General features: G+C 37.8%; 1 protein-coding gene across 4 annotated transcripts in view; it reads left to right on the forward strand.

Moving 5' to 3' along the window:
* The window catches only part of lpp (LIM domain containing preferred translocation partner in lipoma), a 232,146-nt gene that overhangs the window by 177,036 nt on the left and 31,872 nt on the right, over positions 1-23,238 (forward strand). For all 4 annotated transcript variants that reach the window (XM_079431836.1, XM_079431834.1, XM_079431835.1 and 1 more), the window contains exons 8-9: positions 2,639-2,808; positions 22,149-22,327. In XM_079431836.1, coding sequence (XP_079287962.1) covers positions 2,639-2,808; positions 22,149-22,327 — 349 coding nt within the window. The remainder of the gene's footprint in view (positions 1-2,638; positions 2,809-22,148; positions 22,328-23,238) is intronic.

Consider the following 23,238-nt stretch of genomic DNA (forward strand, 5'->3'; position numbering starts at 1 on the left):
ACCTTTGCCTGGGATTCCACCCACCCCCACAGGTCCCCTGGGGAGTTGCGGCAGGCAGACGGCTACACTTTATTTCCTCCGCCTGCTCTGTGCTGTTCCTCAGCGGAACCCTGCTACAGGTACAGCTCAGCGGGGTTGGAGCGAAAATTATCTAGAGATCAGCGTCAGTGAAGTAGCTCACATTAGTTTTAGTGACAGTTCAACACGGGGCACACAACACAGAGCTAAGTGGTAATTATGAATCAACATGACATTCTTTTTTTATGGTGTTATTTCATAGACAGGTGTTTGGGCCTGGTAAGGTTGTTTTATTTTTACTGAAGCCTTTATATGCTCACGAAGGCTGCATTTAGTTGATCAAAAATACATTAAATTTAGTAATATACATCCTTTCAACTCTTCTTCACCAGCCTGCCCCCGATACAGCTGCCGTTCAATCTGATGCTACTGTAATGAACAGATGGTGTCTGTTTTTACGTTGTTTATTCTGTAGTAATACATTGAATTTTCAGCAGCCATTATACCAGTCTTCAGTGTCACATGATCTTTCAGAAATGATTTAATATGCTGATATGATGTTAAAGAAAATGTTCCTATTATTTTTTACGGTGTGCAAAATAACGGCATTAGTAAAAAAAAAATCGTAACAATGTAAAAGTCTTTACTATCACTTTTGATCAATTCATTGCATACTTGCTTAATAAAAGTAAATAAACAAAACATCTTTCTGACCCCAAACTTTTCAATGGTAGTGTACATTTACAGCATCTAATAAGCAAAATAGCTTAATATCAAAGATGCTGTTACTTTTAGAGAATACACATTTTGTTTATCCTTGTTTACTGTGGCAAGAAGAACTTAATTAAAAATGTATTCCCGTTATTATCTCTTTATCAATTTTGCTTCTTCAGTTATTTATCTTATTTAATGACGTTTTTTTTTTTTTTTTTTTTTTTTACTGGAAAACTAAATAAAAGTATTGATTTAAATAAAGACTTTTTGCAACGCATCAACTGAATTGAACAGATATCATGTCTTAATCCACACGCGTGAGGAGAATTATCTTTGATTAAAACTTTGTTGAGGAGGTGTTCATATTCAGCTCAGCTTTGATATCTAATCTGAAGAGCAGAAAAGTTCAGTCTGTTTTGTTGATGCCGCTGACAGCTTCAGCGGTGAAAATGGGAGCGTGTCTGATATTTCTCCTGCTCACTGCTTCGCCTTTTGTCTGTGACAAGCTTGAACTCTGGCTCTCATTGCAGTCAGAGAGTGTATCATTTCTAAAAACAGGCTTAAATGAAGCACAAAAGAGAGAGAGAAAAGAAAAATGAGGAACTACAGAACTAAAGTTAAGTAAATTAATTCATAATATCTCTCACACTCTTTTTTTGAGATCGTATCTGTCCTCAGATGTGTAAAAAGGAAAACACCATAAGATATGGCTCTAAAGTGCATTATTTCTTGATACTGCTAATTAAACTGCTAGCGTCATTAATTGGTTTGAAGATATCTTTGCATTGAGTTGGAGACATCTTAAGCTCAATTAAAGATAGCTTCGACTCAATTACAGATATCCAAATGCCGTGTCCCACAATATGCAATCGGGATCTTTTTTCGGTGCAATACCAGATGCACAAAGATTGTGCTCTTTCCACTTCCAAAGTTTTGTTTTATCATGAAAAGATTGTGTGTGTGTCAATGTGCCAATGCGTTGTTTAATCATATTCTCATCCCAATGGAGATATTATATGTGGCTTTATATAGGGATAGTTTGGTCTGAACAGAGGTTCGATGGAATTTATTAGTGGTTCGTTTGAATATGAGCTGCTCTTTACACATCTGCCATTGTCTGAGTGATAAGTTGCATGTGTTTTCACAATTTGTGATGAGTGAGTTGACAGATGGCGGGTGGTATTTGCGCAAGCGGTGATGCATTGATCTCCATTCTCTTCACAAAGGGGAAAATCAGCTCACTATAGTCCCTGTTAAGTGACTGACCTTATTAAGCGCCTTAGATTTCGACAATTGTAGGGCAACCGATCACTTTGCCCTTTTAAAAAGAAAAAAAAAAATCCAAACACTTTAAAGGGGTAAATTCCCTGGAGATGGTATCAGTCTAACTTTAGAAATGCTCCTCATATTCAGTTTCTTTTGACATTGACTCTTTTTATCCACAAGACTTGCAATTACTCAGTAGAGTAGATTGTTATCATTGGTTGTACCACAAAGATGAGTTGGCTTGAAAGGGGCAACAGAAACACTGTTTATTCAAGATTATCTCCGAACCTGAAAGCTTAAGTGTTAGTTTTCTTTATAGTTGAAACATCTCATCTCCTTTGAAAAAAATAAATAAATATATATAGATGCAGAAACCTTTTGGTTTGGAGGATAGCAAAGGGTGAATAAACCATATCACCACTTGAAATAGCTATTCTTAATTAGAATGGTTTCACATGAAAGTGGCAGATGGTGCTATTTACACTATATATGTATTATCTGTTAAACCTTTACCTCTACAGTCTTTTTTAATCTCTATCACCATATTGTGTTTATATTTTATAGTATTGAATGTGTTTGTTATAGTTTATGTAATTTTCCTTCTGCATCTGAACAATAGTTCCATTGCTGTATTTTGCAGGTCGCTGTGCAAGCTGTGGGGAGAATGTGGTTGGTGAGGGAACGGGTTGTACTGCCATGGACCAGGTTTTCCACGTAGACTGCTTCATCTGCATGACCTGTGGCTCTAAACTGAGAGGGAAGCCCTTTTATTCCGTGGAGAAGAAGGCCTACTGCGAACCCTGCTATATCGTGAGTGTGATCCGCTCAACGCTCTATATACACACAGTGGATCTCAAACACTAATAGTTAAAGGGATAGTTCCAATAAATAAACATTTTGTCATAATTTACTCACCCTCATTTCGTTCCAAACCTGTATGAGTTTCTTTCTTATGTTGAACACAAAATAATATATTTTGAAGAATGCTGCAGTTGATGGTCCCCATTGACTTCCATAGTTTAATTTCTTTCTCTACTATGGAAGTCATTGGGGACCAACAACTGTTTGGTTCATCAAAATATCTTTTTTGTGTGTGTTCAACATAAGAACGGAACTTATAAAGGTGTGGAATGACATGAGGGTGAGTAAATAATGACAACATTTTCATTTTTAGGTGAACTATAAAGGATTAAGTGTTCTTAGTCATGCAAAATATCTGCTGGATGCACAACAGGTGTACATACGTACAGTCATTTCTTTCTAATGTTGAGGAATACATGTGTGAGTTTTATTATGTATTAACCTTTTTGATTTTATTACATTAGGATGGTGAAGATGTGACAGGTTTATATATATATATATATATATATATATATATATATCATAACATAACCCAGGCTGGACTTAAATCCAGGTCTCTGGAGCACAGCATCTCGTTATGTGTCATGGACAAAGCACTTTGCCACATTTCTCACATTCTATCATTCTAATATGCTAATTTCATGCTCAGCATTTCTTATTATTATCTATCTTAAAAACTGTGCAAACCATGATGCATTTTTTCAGGATCCTTTGAAAAAACAGCATTTATTTGAAAGTGTTATTTTAGTATTATTGGGATACTATTTCATGTTTTTTATAAATATTTTAAGTATGATTTCAGATTTTATTTTTATATTTTCACTTTAAAGTATTAGTAATTGTGTTGTTTTTGTCATGTTTTAAAGATTCATAGTTTTTATTAATTTTATTTCAGTTTTAGTTTATTTCAGTAAATGCTGGTTAAACTAAATAAAAAGGCTGTTGCCCTAATTTTAGTTTCAGTTTTAGTTTTAGTCATGATTATAACCCTGATTTGAAATAGATTTTTTAGGAAAATCCTGCATTGTTACTTTTGAATTGTAGTGTGTATATATAAACATAATTATATTTAATAATTTTTAATATTATTTATTTTTTTAATGTATCTGCATGCATGTGGACAACAACAGCTGAAATCACAATTTATTAGTAAATGCATGTTTATATATAGATAAGTATAGTGATGCATCGTGACCTCATCTTTTGTTGTCTACAAGCACACATTCATACTGTTCGTTTACTTGCCGCTCAGCACATTTCTACACACATATCCAAGAGGAAATACTTCAACGGCACTAGTTTGCATGCTCTTTGATGCTCTAGTTTCCTTGTCTTCATATGAAGCTAGCTTCAGCTCTCATTAGCTCCATGTTCTGAGAACTTGTCTAAGATCTGCCAGAAGCATCTGGCTCTGTATAAAACCTGGATTTAGGTTTTTTAAGAAATGTTACCCAAAACGTTGCTGTTTTCATAATCATTCACCTATTCCTGTCACACTCCTCATTCTTTCATGATGAGCTGCTTCACACTTGTTAGCTCAGTAGTCAAATCCATAGGAGGCATAAAGATTAGACAAACAGTGGCCTTGCATGCAAAAGACCAAGCTTCACGTTCAACTCCATCCCATACATCTGATAAGCTTTCACACGGGCAAATCACACTTGAGATGTAACACGAGTATTAAAATCACATTAGACTGCCAGATAGGATTACTTTCCTTTGTAGATTGGAAACCAAATCAGGGCCTCCTTTTTCTCCCTCCACCGTCCACCTTCCTTTTTTTGTTTCTGAAAATATCTGTTGAAAATTCTCTCATTTCTTCAGGCGAACGGTAAGAGAAAAGGAAATTAGTGACAGCTACAGTAAGAAATGAAAATGAACATTTCTCATCGAATTAGAGGTTAGGAGTTTCTTATAAAAAGCTAACAAACTCTCTGAGCATGTTTTCCCACATTTGAGAGTTGTGCAACATCTGCATGTGCTGGTAGACATTAAAAGTTTTGAGAACCATATTTTGTTTGTCATTATTACAAAACACTTTTTAATTCCTGTTTTGAAATGCAGACTTTTCAGCTACTCTGTATGGGAAACACAAAGGGATTACATTAAGAGTATTGCATTCATTTAGTTAGCAGTTCTGCTTAGGGGTCTGTAATAGCTGGCTATTAGTATTCATATTCTAATTTTGTAAGTAGCTAATTTTGTAATGGCTGTCAATGGAGAAAGATGCATTTTAGGACAGATGGTGTTGTTCTAGCCAGACATTGACTCATTGGTTGGGTCCAGAAAGATCCACAAACGATTTTAAATAAATAAAGGCTGTAATGTCACAAACTCTTTCACACCATTTCGACAACCACATTTTTTGGAAGACCTGGGGCCGGTTGCATAAACTGTTTAGACTAGTCTTAAAAAGTTAGTCATCTAATTTTTTTTCTTCAAGACTGGTCATAACTTTTTTAATTCAGTTATGAAAAGGTAGATTGGTATTATTTGTATTGGAAAAGTAAGACTTATTACCCCTTTGCAACTGCTAGTTGGTCAAACTAGTTCTTAAGACACAGTCTTAACATGGTGGCTAAGTTTACGCAACTGGCCCCAGTTCAATCAAATTAGTTCACACTTAGCCACCAGTAACCTGGTCTGATCTTTCTCAGCCATGGCTCTTTATATGTAAGAGAGCAGGCTCTGTAGAAAGTGAAATATTGTTATAAAAGGATTCTTTATTTGATTGTGGTGTTTATATGGATCACATGCTGACCCATTTCCAACCTGACAAGATCAAAAGTGCAGAAAAGGCCTTTTCTGTTTGATCAATCTTTACTGTAAGTTTAACATTTTGAAATGCAGAGTCGGTCAGCACCAAAAATAAGTATTAGCCCAACTCACAAAGAAACCAGGCCATTCCTCAAACTGCCTTTTATTTCATCATTGTTTCCCGTTTGTACTTGTGTTATTTCCACTTCCAATGGCATGTGTAGCCTACTTACATTTCTGTTGTGGCCTGTGTATTTCCCAGTTTCCCTTTTAAGAAACCGCTGTATTACTGAGCCAGCACTTTCTTTAGTGTTCTTCTCTTTTATACAGACAATGCAAATTTCAAAGAAGCCAGAATATTGTTAATATTGGTCAGATTTGTTTAACAATTTAAATGGTCTAAACCAGAGTTGCCTAACTTTTGAAGGGCCACACTGTGAGCCAAAATTATATTTTGCGAGATATCCAACTAGATTTCTTTTTTTTTTCTTTTGAATTTTTAATTCACTTATTCAAAAAATTTTAAATAAAAAAAAAAGTTATTATTATGCCCTCTTGTGCTATGTCATTTTGGGCCAAATCAAAATGTCAATATGTGGGCCCTGGTTTGAGCATCTCGCTCTAAACAGATGCCCTGTTGACCAGAACAACTCTGTATGACTGAGCACACAATTTTTATTAATAACTCAATATTGCATATTCCATGTTCATGCATGTATTCAGTTGGAAGTAGCCATATAGTAGCCCTGACTAAGTGATCGGGATCCTGACACAAAGCACCAATCCGACTGTGTTTTATCCCTTACAAATATGCCAACCTGATTTTATCGGAAAATGTACAGTACCTATTTTATGAGGGGGCAATTTTGTAATTTGTATTATGTGATTTGTAAAAAAACATACAATATTTAGGGAAAAAAGCAACCATGAAAGTCCACCCCTAAACATAACCGTCACTGGGGCTTAAGCAGGTCATAAAAAAACATACAAATGTATGCATTATGAATTAGCCACCAATTCAACAAAATATAAAACAGTTATGAATTGTCCTGAGATTGTGTTGAATGTGCAGATCCATTTATCTAACCTGTAACTTTCTACCTCTCTCTGTGTTTTTGTGTTATTGATTTATGTCAGCCAAAAGAAGTTAAGAATGTTCATATTTAGGGTGATGAGGATCACTTTGACTACATGACAGCCTTTGTTGCATCATATGTAGCTGATATTGTAGGAAATGCCAAGTTCTCCAAATTATAACATATAGCCCTAGCACTGAGGTTTCACTGCTTTTCTTTGTTGCCCACTACTCAAAATGGCAAATTCAGTGTAATTTCAAGCACTGTCACCAAAGCCAAAACCACCTTACTACTCCTCCAGCTTTTCAGTAAACCCTTACTAAATCATCTACACTTACCGCTGTGACTAGGGCACAGTGCCATCGTGGAGTTCAGTAGAGGGCAGAGTTTCACAGCTTCATTACTGAATATTCAAGGGAGCATAGGCAAATCGGAAATAATACATTTTTAATAATACATTTTAACACCGTAGCAGTGCAGGTTTTCTGCTGCTGCTGTTTTTTTTAGATATCAAAGGGATAGTTCATACAAAAATAGCATTTCTGTTATTTTCTCACCCTTACTTAAACCTGTATGAATTTTTTTCTTCTGCAGAACACAAAAGAAGACTGTTGGGGGTTAAACAACACTGAACCCCACTAACTTTCATTGTATAGACAAACACTGAGACGTTTTTTTTTTTTTTTTTGGGGTGAACTGTCCCTTGATTTTCCCCTGTACTTCAAGCCACAATGCAATATACTGAGAGAGACACTGGGTTTGTAAATTTAATTAATTTCGCTCCGTTTTGCTGAACTAAAAAATGATAGAGAATAGGCTATAAGTAACAAGACTGCAAAGCAATAGTTAACCTTTGTTCCAAAGAACAGCGTCAGACTATTATGTCTGTCTGTGTACTACTTCAACAGATGAATCCCTTGAACAGTTGAAGTATCGGTGACTCAGGCCATCTCTTGAATCACCCCCACTACACTGATCAGCTCTCAGAATGATTGTGCTTGTCTTCCTCTGGAAGTTTTCCAACTTGGATCCATGCGCTAAAGAGGGCCGGGATAATTTAAGAACTTTATTTATGCATTTCATCAGCATAAATGTTCTTCTGGCACAAGATCAAAAGGATGGAAGAAATCTGAATTTCTTAATGAAAGTAATTTCTTCTTCTTCTCTCCTCATCCTCAGGGTCATACGCCTCTGTGCGATTAGAGAATGAGCATGAGACTTTGGTCTCTATAGAGACATGGCAGTCCCCCAATGAGCTGGGGGAAAACTTCAAATGAGGCCAGCGAGTCAGTCTAGGAATCTTTTAAGATAGGAAGAATACACATTGTACATTATTTATCAGTTTATTTATCTGCAGAGAAAGGATCATAGCAATTGTATTTTCATTGTTCCTATATAAACATCTAATTTACTGCTCTGTTTGCCACTAGAGAGACAGAATGGGGGGAAACACCTGTTATGTATCTAATGTCATTTGCTTTGTTCTAAAGAAAAGAAACTAAATGTATTGAAATCTTCTTTTCTACTTCTTGGGAAACTGGACACGTCTTGCTAAATAACTGCATTTCCTTCTATAAATACCTTTGGTGTATGACAGTCATTGTGTTTTTGAAGTGTTTTCAATACAGTTTTCATGTCAACTTGTTAGGCCCTGAGTTAAAATAATTTATCATAATGATCGTAACTTCATTACAGGATTGCAGCTCTTCATTGTGGCATTTAAAATTGATTCATCTTGACTTCAAAACACATCTAGTCATCAACAAGACATCTTGACAGCATTCTGTAACTAATTTCTCTCTTTCCTTTTAAGAAGCTCAAATTTCACCCCTGGTTTTGTACAAAATCTGTTACATTCCATTTATAATTGTTGTGAGCATTTATTATGTCAAGTTTCCCTTATGGTATCTTTCTTTGAACAGCTACAGTTTGCACAGTTAATAATCAATCATTAGAGTCTGAATGTGTAGTGTGTGTGTGAGAGAGAGAGAGAGAGAGAGAGAGAGAGAGAGAGAGTTTGGGGTGAGTAAGGTTTTTCCATTTATACTTTAGCAAGGGTGTATTAAATTAATCATAAGTGTCAGGAAAGGTTTCTGAATTATTTTAACAAAACATTTGCATATCAAATAAATGCTGTTCTTTTGAGCATTCTATTTATCAAAGAATTTTGAAAAATTTATCAGTTTCCTCAAAAATAATAGGCAGCCCAACTGTCTTTAACTGATAATAATGGGAAATGATTTTTGAGCAACAAATCAGCATATCAGAGTGATTTCTGGAGGGTAATTTTAAAACATACTAAAATAGAGAACAGATATTTTAAACTTCTTTTAAAAAGAACATACCCCAAACATTTTTTAACAATAGTTTATTATTATTTTTATTTTTGATTTTGATTTCAAACAGAAACTGTAGTGCTGAGTATGAATTAGTTTGGGAATAAAGACTATCATACAGTGACATCCAGTAATCTTTCTCTATAGCATCAAACAGGAAATAGCAGACCATTTGTTATCTCTTGTTTTGCATATTCTTTGTAACAGCACTGATATCTTTAGCATGTCTCCGCCTCTAGGCAATAGACAACACAGAACTTCTGAACAGTTCAACTAGATATCATTCATTCCTTTCAGTAATAGACAGGAAGGCTGCCTGCTGGAGATTCTCTGTTCTTTCTCATCTGATTCCTGCTCTCCCATCTGCTTATCGTCCGTGTGCTCCCAGCGTCGCAACTGACCCACAAAGCACAATGGTAATAATCAGCTTTTGTGTGTTTTCCCTGGCTCCACCCATCAGCGACTTATCATTGCTTGTTTGAATATGGCGCTATACAGATAAACTTATTCACAGCTCAATTAATCCCCCTTTTTGCATGAAGTGGTCTCTAATCCTGTTAATGTGACATCAGTGGTTTGTCTGTTGTTTTCACTTATTAACTTGATGTGTTGTTAAAGCATCAGCTGTTGCGTGCATCTGGTATCCGCTCTCGGACCTTTTTCGTTTTCAAATACCTAATGTAACTGAGGCTGTACATGTTCACCGAGCCTCTTACACATACTCAACTATTTCAATTTTATATTGCACAGTGGGAACAGGTTTTTATGCAAAGTCAACAGCACATTATTCACAGTTTACAGCACTGATGTTTGCCCAGGATTTACAGTATGTTCAGCCTGCTGGCAAATTTTTTAAGACAATTCATGCAAAAAATACAAATTTTATAAAAACTTCAAAGTTTACAGACACTTTCACAATTTCTCTGCAATGAAATGCAGAACCACCACATCATTCTCCTCCTCCTTTAATCCTTTCGGTTTGTAGCGTTTTGACAGGGATTTAAGGGGAAAGTTCAGCGCTTGAGGCTTCTCTGTTGAGCTGTGTGATTAGTAGGGTTACTTAGAGACAATTGTTCCTGAAAACTGCTAGGGCCTAAAACACGGGAAGGAAAAAGACACTACTTTGGGGTGAACAGAAGTGTTACTCTGGCAAATGAGAGAGTTGGTTCCTTGGTGTGGGCTAAGTGCTGTGTTTGTATGCAAATGTACAAATAGACACCTCTCAGTGTAAAGCTAGCTAGCTTGTACAGCACCAGCAGAATGTAGGCGGTAAATACAGTTTAATTCAAAAGAGATGTTTATGTACATGAGTTAATGGCATATGAGAAGTTTAAAATTTAGTTTAAAACAGTGCAAGTTTTTAGGAATGTAAACTGTGTATTTATGTTAGTTGCAAATGATTTTTAAACCATTTTTCAAGAGAAGTTTCAATGTAATGACTCTAAAAGTGCTGTAACTTTGAAGGAAAAAACTTTTCCTTACAGACTTAATACATGTGAACATCTTCATTTCAATCATTCATTTCAAAATTTTCAAAGTTTCAAGTTTTTAAGTACCATACTGTTTAAAAATTTGGGGTCTGTAAGATTTATTAATGTTTTTTAAAAGAAGTCTCTTATGTTCACCAGGGCTGCATTTATTTGTTTAAAAATACAGTCAAAAGAGTAATATTTTGAATTACTATTACAATTTGAAATATCTACTTTTTATGTCAATGTTTTACAATGTAGCCTAATGTATTCCTGCGATATCAAAGCAAAATTTTCAGCAGCCAGGACTGAAGTAATGACTGCTGAAAAATTCAAATTTTTACTATTTTTTTTACTTAAATATCATTCATTTTGGCGAAAGTTGCACCACATTACAGCCTGCACTAAAAAGCATCATGTCATTAACCCATATTTTCTGTTTACCATGGCAGCAATTATTCACCATTTGATGTAGTTGAGCCTATATATGATATATTAGGTGAGTCCTGGATTGCAGTGGCATAGCCATGATGCATCCTCCACAACCTAGCACTCAGAACAGGCTCACAGATACCCAATTTGCATAATTTCTTTAATAAATCAGGTGCTAAAGCAACACCTAGTGTGCAAATATATACGCCACTATCAGCGGGCAAAATGCATTCTGTGAATTCCCTTTAAAAAGTTTTGTAATAGTCACACAGGTCATGCTTTCCCAGGGTTTATGAACACAAAGTACAGAAGACTGCACAGCTGAGGCTAAATTTATGTGTCCCCTCTCTGAGTGAGTTTGTTGGATGATGCACATTATCATAAATTAAGAGCTTTGTACAGAGAGTGCTAGTGGGGGAAGTGCAGCTTGTGGCTCTTTCCCTAGTGCAATATCAGCTTTGACATGTGTTTACTCCTCTACATAAATATTTAGGAACACAAAAATTCTCCCTGGTTCAAACTCTTTGGTCAAGTCCCCCATGGGCCAGTGTCTATGTCACAAACTGTTATCCATATTCATCAGCTCAGCCTGATTGCTTCTTTTGGCCTTCCAGCTTCTGTTTTGGACTGATCCACTGTTTCATAAGGAAGCTTATTTTCACTAAGAAATAAAAATATAAAAAGGCAATTGGTACATCTACATCTTGCAATCTGTTTTTTTTATTATTATTATTAGTATTAAGATAATAAAGGACTGAAACGTGACAAAAGGGATACGATCCAATTGCAAGCTTTATTGTACAGATCTTGGTCAAGATGGGCAGGGTTGAACACCAGCAAACAACAATATCCAGGGCAAGTCAAAAGAGTAATCCAAAACACAGGCAAGGCAAAAACAAGACAAGGAAACCGCTCAGTAGTGACCAATAACAGTGGAACAAGGCCTCCACCATAAGAAGTCACCATAGAGGAAGCAGGTGTGGCGTTTCAGAATTTCCCCCCCCCCCCTTCTAGGAGTGACTCCTGTCGCTCAAAAAAAAAAAAAACAGTCAAGGAGGGTGGTGGGACCAAGATAGACCAGGGGGTGGGACGGAGGGCCAGGTCCGTGCAGAGGGAGTGGACCTGGATCATGGAGCAGTGGAGGACCTGGGCTGAGGAGCAGAGGCAGACTGGCGGACCTGGGCTGAGGAGCAGTGGCAGACAGTGAAGTACTGGAGGACCTGGGCCATGGACCAGAGGCAGACTGTGGAACAGTGAAGCAGGAGACCACCTGGTTAGATTCAGAAGATTATGTAGATATGGCGGAGCCAGCAGGGCAGGAAGCCATGGCGGAGCAGGCAGAGCAAGACGGCTGGGTGGTGCCGGCAGAGCAGGAAGCCATGGCGGAGCAGAGACATGGACAGACCACTTGATGGTGGCAGAACAGGTAGAGTTCTTGAGCAGCTTTCATAGCCACAACTGGACAGACAGCGAGTTCATGAACGACCTCCATGGCCATGACCTGTGGCACAGTGAGTTCATGAACAGCTTCCTTGGCCGTGACATGACAGACAGTGAGTTCAAAAGTGGGTGCCACCACCTCGGGAGATTCTGCAGCAGAAGCCACCACCTCTGGAGGCACTGTAGTGGATACACGGACAGGAGAGGCTTTAGGAGCAGATTCATGGACAGGAGAGGCCTATAGAGTAGACTCATGGACAGAAGAGGCCTCTGAGGCAGATTCGTGGACAGGAGAGGCCTCAGGAGTGCAATGTGCAGCCCACACGCTCAAAATGGCGACCGCCATTACAGGAAGGGCAGCAAAGGGTGGCAGGACCTCTAAGATGGCAGGGCTTCAGAGCACTGACATCACCGGGATGCCTGCAGCTTTCACCGAGTCCATCACACTAGATATCAGTTCTTTCAGTCTTGGGGTACTATAGCCCCCCCCCACCACCACCAAAAATCCTTTGTGGAAATTTTGGTGACAGCCGTGACATGGCGAGGCTCAGGTGTGGTGGCCATCTTGGCCGAGGACTCAGGCATGGCGGCCATCTTGGCCGGGGAATCAGGCTCTGGAATCTTTGCTGTGACGTGACGAAACCCTGGACGATCACCTGAGACGTGACGAGTCTCTGGAATGACGGCCGTGACGTGAGCAGGCCCCGTAGACTCTGGCGTGACGTGAGCAGACTGTGGCTTGACAGGCATGACGTGAGCAGTCTGTGGCTTGGCAGGCATGACGTGAGCAGACTCTGACTTGGCAGGCATGATGTGAGCAGACTCTGGCTTGTCAGGCATGACGTGAGCAGTCTGTGGCTTGACAGGCATGACGTGAGCAGTCTGTGGCTTGGCAGGCATGACGTGAGCAGACTCTGACTTGGCAGGCATGATGTGAGCAGACTCTGGCTTGTCAGGCATGACGTGAGCAGGTCCTGGAGTGGCAGGCATGACGTGAGTAGGCCTTGGAGTAGCAGACATGACGTAAGCAGGCTGTGGTTTGGCAGGCATGACGTGAGCAGGCTGTGGCTTGGCAGGCATGATGTGAGCTGATTCTGGAGTAAAAGGCATGACGTGAGCAACTTGTTGTGACTACCTGAAATTAAAAGTGAACTTCCATCAGAAGTCAAAGTACAAAGTCTTTTAATATGAGATTTGATCAGTTAAGCAGATCACTATTGACCTTATTCACTAAGTGTATCCTTAACCATGATGTTAAATACACAAAAACATTTTCACAGCCAATAAATTAGTTCTTAATCCAGGATCAGCGTAGGAAATGGCCGCCCTGCTGTTGAGCAACAAGAGGTAAATGCCGTTTTGTTCCATGTAAGTTGCCCACTGCTGATCATCTCAACAAGACTAATGGCTGAGACTGCTTTCATTTGCGAGATAGCCCTGTTTTTTTGAAGCAGGCGGACTGCAGGGCTGAATGGCACTGAGGTTAATTATGTTAGTAAGGTGCTATGTTTGTGGCACCCTGCAGATCTCTTCCCTGTCGAAATTGCTCTCTTCCTGCCAGGCGGCTCACGTTACTACTGTTAGAACACTTAATTGCCTGGAGCACTTAATTAATTGGCGATCATAATTTCTGGTAATCGGGCGTGTTTAACGTGGTCCCCCTTCCCCATCTTTCCTCCTGGACTTTTACTGCATGATTATTCAGATCCAGACAACTTGTTGGATGGAGGCTGGTTTCGATAAATGGACAGGTCCCTATGGCCTGCTTCATTACTGCCTGATTTACTGCACACTCTCTCATGGAAAATATGGGGAGAAATGCAATCACCATTATGAGATTGCGCATTTCAGAAAATTTGATTTTACTATTTGGGTCAGTGACAAATAGGAGTACCCACAAGACAGGACAATCTTTTAAAAAGTGTAAAACTGGTTTTCTTAGAAATGTACTCTTTACATTCATGTTAGTTTCACATGGTTTTGAAAACTATTTAGCAAGAAAAGTCTGTTTTCATGTTACCACCAAGAAAAAAATCATATATATACACACACACACACACACACACACACATATACAGTCATGGCCAAAAATATCAGCACCCTTGGTAAATATAATATGTATAATTATTTATTTTTTCCCCAACCTTTTTGACATTATTCAATGATCCCCGATATAGGTTAAATGTATTCAGTATGTCTAAAATTCCTGCTGTAATTATTATAAAACTACTTCTATTAACACAAACTGGGAGTATTTATATAATAAATTTAATTAAACACAATTTTTTTAATCCATATTTTTCAAAAACTGTATGTTCTTTAATTAAAACAATAGTTATTGTTTTACCATATTAATTTAGATTATAGATTGATTTATTTTATTACATCAATAATCATTTTTAATTTAAATAATTTTACATTAGACTGCAGACCCCTGGTTGAGAGCCACTGATCTTTTCCATAATAACTCAGTTTCAGTGTTTCAATGCAAAAGAACCTTCAGTTTTTCAACAAAGAGACCTGTGTACTAATAGAAGCCTATAGCCTACTGTATAATGGAACCACAAAGTCCATTTTTCAGGCTGTGTCGAAACATTTTCCCAGGGTGGCCCAGTAAGGGTATATTTTGCCACGTTCAGCGGAGGCTTCTGGTAACAGATGTCCTCTGTTGCATGATACTAGCATCCCGTCGGCCAGACTGTGCCATAGTTCAAATTTTCACCCACTTGGCTGGGCCAACAGTCATGTCTGTCATTGTTCTGGAGGAAGGTGATGACACACTAGAGTTTAAAAACAAAGCTCCTCAGCAACAATTACACGTGCTCACAATAAAGTTCAAGTGGATGCCATGAACACATATACACTTGAACTCTTAACAATAAACATGAAACACACAACACTATCATATTTTTATGTTTATTTTACACACATACTTATTACATTTCAAATTTGCGCCTAACATACCTGTACATACTGAATTGTCTATTTTGTATACTGTGTTTGGGCTATTTGGCACATTGTCCATTTTTATATATTTGTACATTATTTATTTTATTTGTATTTTTATTTTTATTTTTTTTACTATTTGTGTCCTGTCCTGCTGCTGTCATTCTGTCGCACTGTGGATCTACTGTCACTAAAACAAATACCTCGTATGTGCAAACATACCTGGCAATAAAGCTAATTCTGATTCTGATAGGTCAATTTTGATCAGAATTACAAGAGCACTAAAGATCACGAAAGGAATGAATGTTTTGCACTTTCTTTTGTATCCTGTCTGCCCCATTTAATTGAAAGTGACATTGCTTCCCACCTTGCCTTCAGCCCGAGCCGATATATGTAAAGGGTAGGGAACAGACAGAAACTCACACCAACACCCTTCTGGAGCTGCCCTCACACCTCACGGCTGGCGCACATCTTGAAAGAGTTAGCGCTGCCCACGCTCGCCTATCACGCTGAAGTACAGAGGGTGAGGAAGCAGGTGAATCCACCCTGCTTGTTTTGCTTGATGTTAGAAGTACTGTAGCAAAGCATACGTTCGAAGCTCTCTGCCGTCGTTTGCTATGAAATATTCATATCTGTCTGCATTAGCATTAGCAAGCTACTAATTGAGTTCTGTGTATTCAGACATGATTAACTGGCTGGCATTCCTCAAAGGAGAGACCCAATTAGATAGCACTTGCATGAATTGCCTTGCAACTTCCCTCCTCACGCTGTTGTTCCTGTTTGTGTGTGTGGTGGCATTGTGTGCATCTATGGAGCAGGTTGCAGCGCTTAATTTTCATTACTTGCATGGCTCTCCAGGCAGAACATGTGACCATTTGAAGCCTGTTTTGTAGCTTCTTTCTTTGAATCAAACTTGTATAACTTCCTTCAAGGGAAAATACTTCAAGTGCTGCCTGCTGTATTTTGGCACCATTATAAGATGGATCTGGAGCCATGTGTCAACAGCAGTCATATTCTGTTTTCAAGTTGATGTTAAGATGGGCAGACAGCATGAATAAAGTTTAGGAGAGGAAATGAAGACAAAGCAGGGGACCAGGCACATATTAGGATCAATGTTGCTATTTTTTTGTCCATATTTATTAATTTGTTTAAAAATACATTAAGAAAACAATTTTTACTATTTCTTAATTGTTAAATTGTTATCATGAATTAATAATTCATGATAACTATTTCTTAATTTAACAATTAAGAAATAGTTATCATGAATTAATAATTCAAAGTGTGCATGTGTTTGTATAGTTAAAAAAGGAAAATATCACCACTTTTACTTGATGGTTACACAGCATGACATTTTTACAGTTAATAATTGTGAGCTTTTCTCTTTTTTTTTTGATAATGTATAAAAATTTCTCAAAGGCATAAGTAACCAACATGAATACAAGTATATTTCTAAGAACTTGCCCTATGTATTTCAGACATTTTTTTTTTCTTTATCAAGGACACTTTTTTTTTTACTTATATTTCCTTTGATAAATTGATTTAATAGAAGTGTTGTATGGAATGTATGGTTTTTGAATGAGATCTTTAACAAATACTGTGATATTCTGGGATAGTCTCTGAAATGTAATGGCGGGGTGATGTCTTGGGAAAAGACGTCGAGAGTTCTTGGCTCAGTGCCTCTGCATTCATATCCAATCCCCTGTAGCTCTCTTTCCTTTAACTCTCTTTATTTAAGTAGCTCAAAAGATAGTTTCTCTGAGCACCTCACAGTCCCAGGGATCCAAAGTGGCAGTTTGGTTCTAGTCTGGGTTTGAGTTCGCTCAATGCTAAGGAACTTCTGTCCACCTGTCACCCATTACCATCTATCAAGACTAGTTAAAGCTGACATCCTCATTCTTAAGACCTGTGTATACAGTAAGCCTGGTTGATCATTTAATGCATTTTTTTAATTTAAAACTAAATCCGGTATATGGTAAAAATTGTGCAATTATTCATGTCTTCTGACCCGTATATATAAAGGCCAAACCATACTTATGTATATTAATCATGCAGTTAATTACATTTAAATTTGTAATAAAATGACAGCCCTGGAAATTTTACATACACACACAGACTGTTCAGCTAAAACGAATGTGAGATCTTTAGTCAATGATTCATCTATTCAGAGCAGCCTACTGACCTTTGACCTCTCAGCTACAGTCAGTGAGTTCATAGTTTTCTTTGCTTTTTTAAATATAAATTCACCTCATGATCTGATGATCTTGATCCTCACAACAGAGTTGTTTTTATTTATTTATTTATTCTGGGGGGCGTCTGTATATTATCATATCTCAGACAGGTGCTCTGATGTGAAGTTGTCATATGTACGTAAATGAATATGGAAATTTGGTGCTGACAGACAATCAAAAAGTTTTATGTGAAATCCTGCATGATATATTTAAAACGACTCGGGGCATTGATCAAGAATTAAGTATTAAAGCCCATTTTGGTTTTAAAACTATTTGGATTTGAGAAAATATTTGGATACGGTTTCTAAGGTAAATGCAGTTGGCAGAGTGACATTTAATGGTACAGGTGTTTTAATATTCTGTGCAAAACAAATCATGTAAAATTGATAAAGCCTCCTATCAAAGAAGACATCCATTAACTTCAGAGTGTTTTGCTTAAATACACATCGAGCGTTGTGAATTGGCAGTGGATGCTTACAGTACATACATTTTCCTTCCTGAATATCAGTTTGTTCCTCACATTTTGTCTTCTCATTTCACCTTCTTTTATTCCATCCTATCCAGAAAGTCTGCTTTCTGTTTTATTTAGACCAGTCTTCAAATAAGTATCATCATTTGTGAACTGCAAAGCTTTTTAGTCTTTCTTATGTCCAGCACTATGCAAAGTTGTCCTGTTAGGGCATTCTTTGTTGTGTTTGGAGAAAAGAAGAGTGGCTAGACGAAAGAGAGAAAGAGAGAGTGTTGGAGCACTTTGTCAGGAAATTGAAAAAGCAACAAGGGAAAGAAGAGGCTACAATTGACTTCAGTGCTCTCCACTCACCCTTTCGTTCAGAAAAAGTCTGTCTGACCTAAATTCATTCTACCTCATCTGCCTAGACGTTTGTTTAGCCTTCTGGGCAAACACTTAGAGAAATGTATGAAGCTGAAAAAAGAGGAATATATGTGAATATATTACACTCTGGCAGAGAAGAATAAACTGAGAGCATGAGTAGACGTTTAGTGCCCTCTAGTGGCTCTCCAAGCTGTTATTCTTCTACCAGAGAAGCCATTAGAGGTGCTCTGTGCAGATTTTCCTAAACCATCTTTGAAAGTTATTACCGGACAGTAAATCCAGAGCATGTAAATCAAAACTGCTTTGACGTCAACATAAAAGCTGCAGCAAACTGAAAAGCTGTGCTGGGGAAGAGAGGTCTGACTGACCCAGACTTCACTGTCACGCTGTTCGTACGATGACTCTGGCACGACGTATTGTGTGAAATCTGCTCTGAAGTGTGAAAGCAGACTGTTTTTGAATGTTTCTTCAGAAAACTGTAAGCAGCAGGGATCCAGACTCTGCTTCAAGTCCTTTAGAAAACCGCAAAGACTCAGGTTAAACATTAGACTTTGTTCCTGAAGGCTATATACAGGCTGTCGGTCTTTCTATATTTTCCCCTCCCCCTCTTCCTCGCCTCAGAGTTATGAGACGAGCCTCAAGGGTTCTCAGCGGCAAGCTTATTAAAGGCTTTATCCGTTTCCAGGATTTGCAGAGGATTGTGGAACGGACATTGTTTGTACACAAGTGTTGCTCTGGGAAATAATGTTAATTTCTGTTATACTCGTGAAAGAAATGACACAAATTAGAAACTTGTGTACCTGCGGCCTTCTCGAGCCTTGGCGATCCCTCAGTATTCAGTCTTCCCAGACATGCTGTTCTAAAGCTGACTTGATCTAAGAATGATGAGCGGATCGTAGTAGCTCAGGGGCAAGTCCTTTGACCCCCGCCTCAGCTTGCCGGTGAACCGATAGCAAGGGAAATGATCCCAGAGCACAGGCAGTGCAAACAGGATTTGGCTGTGTTGATACATGGGACTCCTTCCAGTAAATTCTGTCCATGCAGCTGAAAACTCTATACTACAGATCTGTTCCAAGTGACGGATATATTCATAAGTGTCAGATTTGTAACATTGTACAGTACATTGGCAGGAACACTGTGTGTCACGTAACAGCCGTCCTCACAATAAAGCGCACGGGAGACTTAGTTGATTTCAGTAGTTTATCTGTTAGCTTAGTTGGATGCTAAGCTAACAATACAACAACCACAAATATCACTAATATATTTTGATCAATACTTTTTAGTATTAAATGAAATGACTATTTAAAACATTTTTCTCACTTCATCCTCCAACTTGGATAAATCTTCTCTGCGAATAGTTTTCTGTGTGTGCAATGATAGCTTTATAATTTGGCTAAAACTAGCATAAGAAAGATTTTCATTTCATAAAATGTTGCCTCTCTTGGCAAGTTTGTGTAACAGTGTGAAAGCTGATATTATCTATGTGTCACTCATTTTGGGAAAGGTCCACAAGCCGGAATTCAAACTCGGGACACTGCAAATAAAAAATACAAATAAAAAAAGCCTTGAGAGAGTATGACATAAAAGATAACGCATACAATTAATATGTTAAGAAAACAGGAAGCAAAGTGGGAGAGAGAGACGTGGGTGGAATTGGGGAAAAAATGCTCAATAAAGCAATAAAGTGGACTAAATGTAAAAATGCGCCTGGAAATCAATTAAAGGGGGCAGATATCCCTTAATGGTGAAGATTTGCCAAAAATATGAAAAATTTCATCAGTTGTCCACGATAGACCTAAACCAGCCAAGTTAGCATACTGTATCAGACACAGAATTATCATCAAATAATCATTATCGGCTAAATCCCAGGATATAGGGATATCCTTTTTGTCAATATCGCACTGTCTATCACACTAGGACTGTCAGCCCTAATCATCAAGGCTCGTTGGCGCGGCAAACGTGATGGCTTACAGTGTTGCCACACATGCACATAGGCATGGAAGTCTCTGTTTGAAAACAGTGCTGAGTGGCTGTGCCAAAAAGACAGGCAGCCAAAGAGGACAGCTGTAGCCTGGAGTACTTACACATACTGAGATGTGTCTGGGCGACCGAATCCCAAATGGAGAAATCCAGGAAATATTTGTGCATCGTAGCCTCTCATGCAAAAACAGTCTCACACACATGCTTTCAAAGAGAAACTCATCCTTTAATTGATCACACACAGATGATTTCACCATCCTTTGCTGTAATTGCTTAGCTGGAGGGGAGGGAGGGGGATAGAAGATTCCTTTATATGAAATATAGAAATAACAAATCCAGGGCTCGGGGTGGACATTAAGAAGAGGAATGTGAGCAAAAAGTCATCAGCTGGCCCGCGGCCCGGTATCCGTGGCTGAGGAAAAGCCTGCAGTCATCAGAAAGTGGACGTATTTACTGCTGCGCCTCTCGCAGAACGAAAGCAAGAGTGAAAAATGACGTTGTTTGTGAATCAGAGAGTAGCTAATCAGATCTCACTCTCATTCCTTTGCTCACTATATATACTTTATATCAGAACCTCCCCCCTTTTCCCACAGGCATTTGAGGATAGAGATACACGTGTGACAGCCATTTTGATGCACACATTATCCTACGGAAATCCATTAAATGTTGATAGATAACAGATTTAAAGGGTCTGTTCGGTCAAAATGTAATTTCTGTCATCAGTTACTCACCCTCGTTCCAAACCTGTTTGACTTTGTTTCTTGCGAGGAACACTAAAGTAGTTCTCTATCAGAATGCCTAACAAGCTGTTTTCCATACAACGAAAGTTAAAAGCTTAGTTCACCCAAAGATTTGAATTTACTCACCCTCATATCGTTCCAACGCCATAAGACTTTCATTCATCTTCCAAACACAAATGAAGATGACAGATGTCTGTCCGTCCATTACACCAAAACTTTCAGGCTTCAAAAAGTTAATGAAGACATTTATAAAAGTAATCCTAATTGTAAAGCAGTTGTAAAATTGTAATATGTCTTCTGAAGAGACACTATGTGATGAACTTTCTTTCTTTATTCACATATAAACATGGATCAGCATACAGTACATATGACAGAACATGCAACATATGACAGAAATCTTTCAGGTTTCATTAAAAATATCTTTATTTGTGCTTCAAAGATAAATTGAAGTCTTATGGGTTTGGAATGACATGGGGTGAGTGATTGATGACAATAAATCTTTTGGGTGAACTAACCTTTTAATAGCCATTAAAGAGTTAGGAAAAGCAATGGAAAAAACAGTTTGGACATTCTGCTAAATATGTTCTTTGGTAGAATCTAAGACAAATGGGTTTGAAATGACATGTGAGTGAGTAAATTATGACAGAACTTAAATTTTTTGGGTGAACTATGCCTTGAAGCTCTCTCTCTCTCTCTCTCTCTCTCTCTCTCTCTCTCTCTCTCTCTCTCTCTCTCTCTCTCTCTCTCTATTTCTCTGTGTGTGTGTGTGTGTGTGCGTGCGTGTATGCTTGTTTTTTGAGTGTTTGAGTTTGTGAGATGGTTTTTCAAAGAAAAAGTAAAGAAAGTTGACATGGAAAAGTTTGTTTTTATGTGGATTTCTTATCATTGTAAATCAAGCATATCTTTACTTTTGTTTAAGGTCGAAGGTTATTCCGACTGCCAAGCCATGACTCTCAGATTGAATTTTGTGCTGATATAAATCTGTTGCCTTTTTTCTCCAGTTTGCTTTGGCTGAGCTTGTAAAGATCTTTGTTTCTCTGTGTTTAATTTTAGAACACCCTGGAGACCTGCAACATATGTAGTAAGCCCATAATGGAGCGTATCCTACGGGCGACTGGGAAGGCCTATCATCCTCAGTGCTTCACCTGTGTGGTCTGCCATCGCAGTCTGGACGGCATTCCCTTTACTGTGGACGCCTCCAACCACATCCACTGCATCGAAGACTTCCACAAGTATGACCAGGCACACATATATGCTTCATATTTCCATATACTACATGCAGAACACATGTAAATATATGTACAAAACATGTTGTTATCTTAATCTCAATTACATTAACTTTTGAAAGCTATTTATGTTTCTATCATCACATTCATAACAATCTTATTTACAGGTAATATTACTTTTAAGTAACCTGTTCAGCTTTTTTTGTATGTATTAAGGAATTGAAAGGTTTCAGAAGGAATATAGGATTGTGAGAATGTGATCACAACAGAAATGCCATTGTGTCGAGGAACAGTTGGGCTGTACCGGGATTGTACTCACTGTTACTATTGTGGTATAATTAGGCCACCATCTGCTGAACTTCCCCCTTTTTGCTGTTTGTTGGTAAAACCCAATGAAGAAGTGAATCACCTGACTGTTATGCTTTGTGTACACATACTTGCCTCTTCTCTCTCTGTTCCTGTCATATGTTCTCAAACTGCTGAACGAACAAATGTAGTTATTGTGGAGCTTTCTAAAACATTTGTGTCTTTGAAATAAATTCCACTGTGTAGTAAAATTAGCTTATTGATGGCTTTCACCACTTTCAAAAGTGTAAATGGAATAGAGCTGCAATATTTTGTTTTGAAAGGATGTTCACAAAAAATATAATAATAATAATAATATTTAACTACACTACCGTTCAAAAGTTTGGGTTGGTAGGATTCTATTTTTTTATTATTATTATTTTAATGTTAATGTTTATATTTTCAAATTCTTGTATGCTCATAACACTGCATTTTTTAAAAGAAAAAATACAGTAAAACAATAATATTGTTAATTATTATAATTTAAAATGACAGTTTTCTATATTAATATATTTTAAAATGTAATTTGTTCCTATGTTGGCAAAGCTAGATTTTCAGCAGGCATTACTCCA

This window comes from Barbus barbus (genome assembly GCF_936440315.1).
Source record: "Barbus barbus genome assembly, chromosome: 13".
Classification (NCBI taxonomy): Eukaryota; Metazoa; Chordata; class Actinopteri; order Cypriniformes; family Cyprinidae; genus Barbus; species Barbus barbus.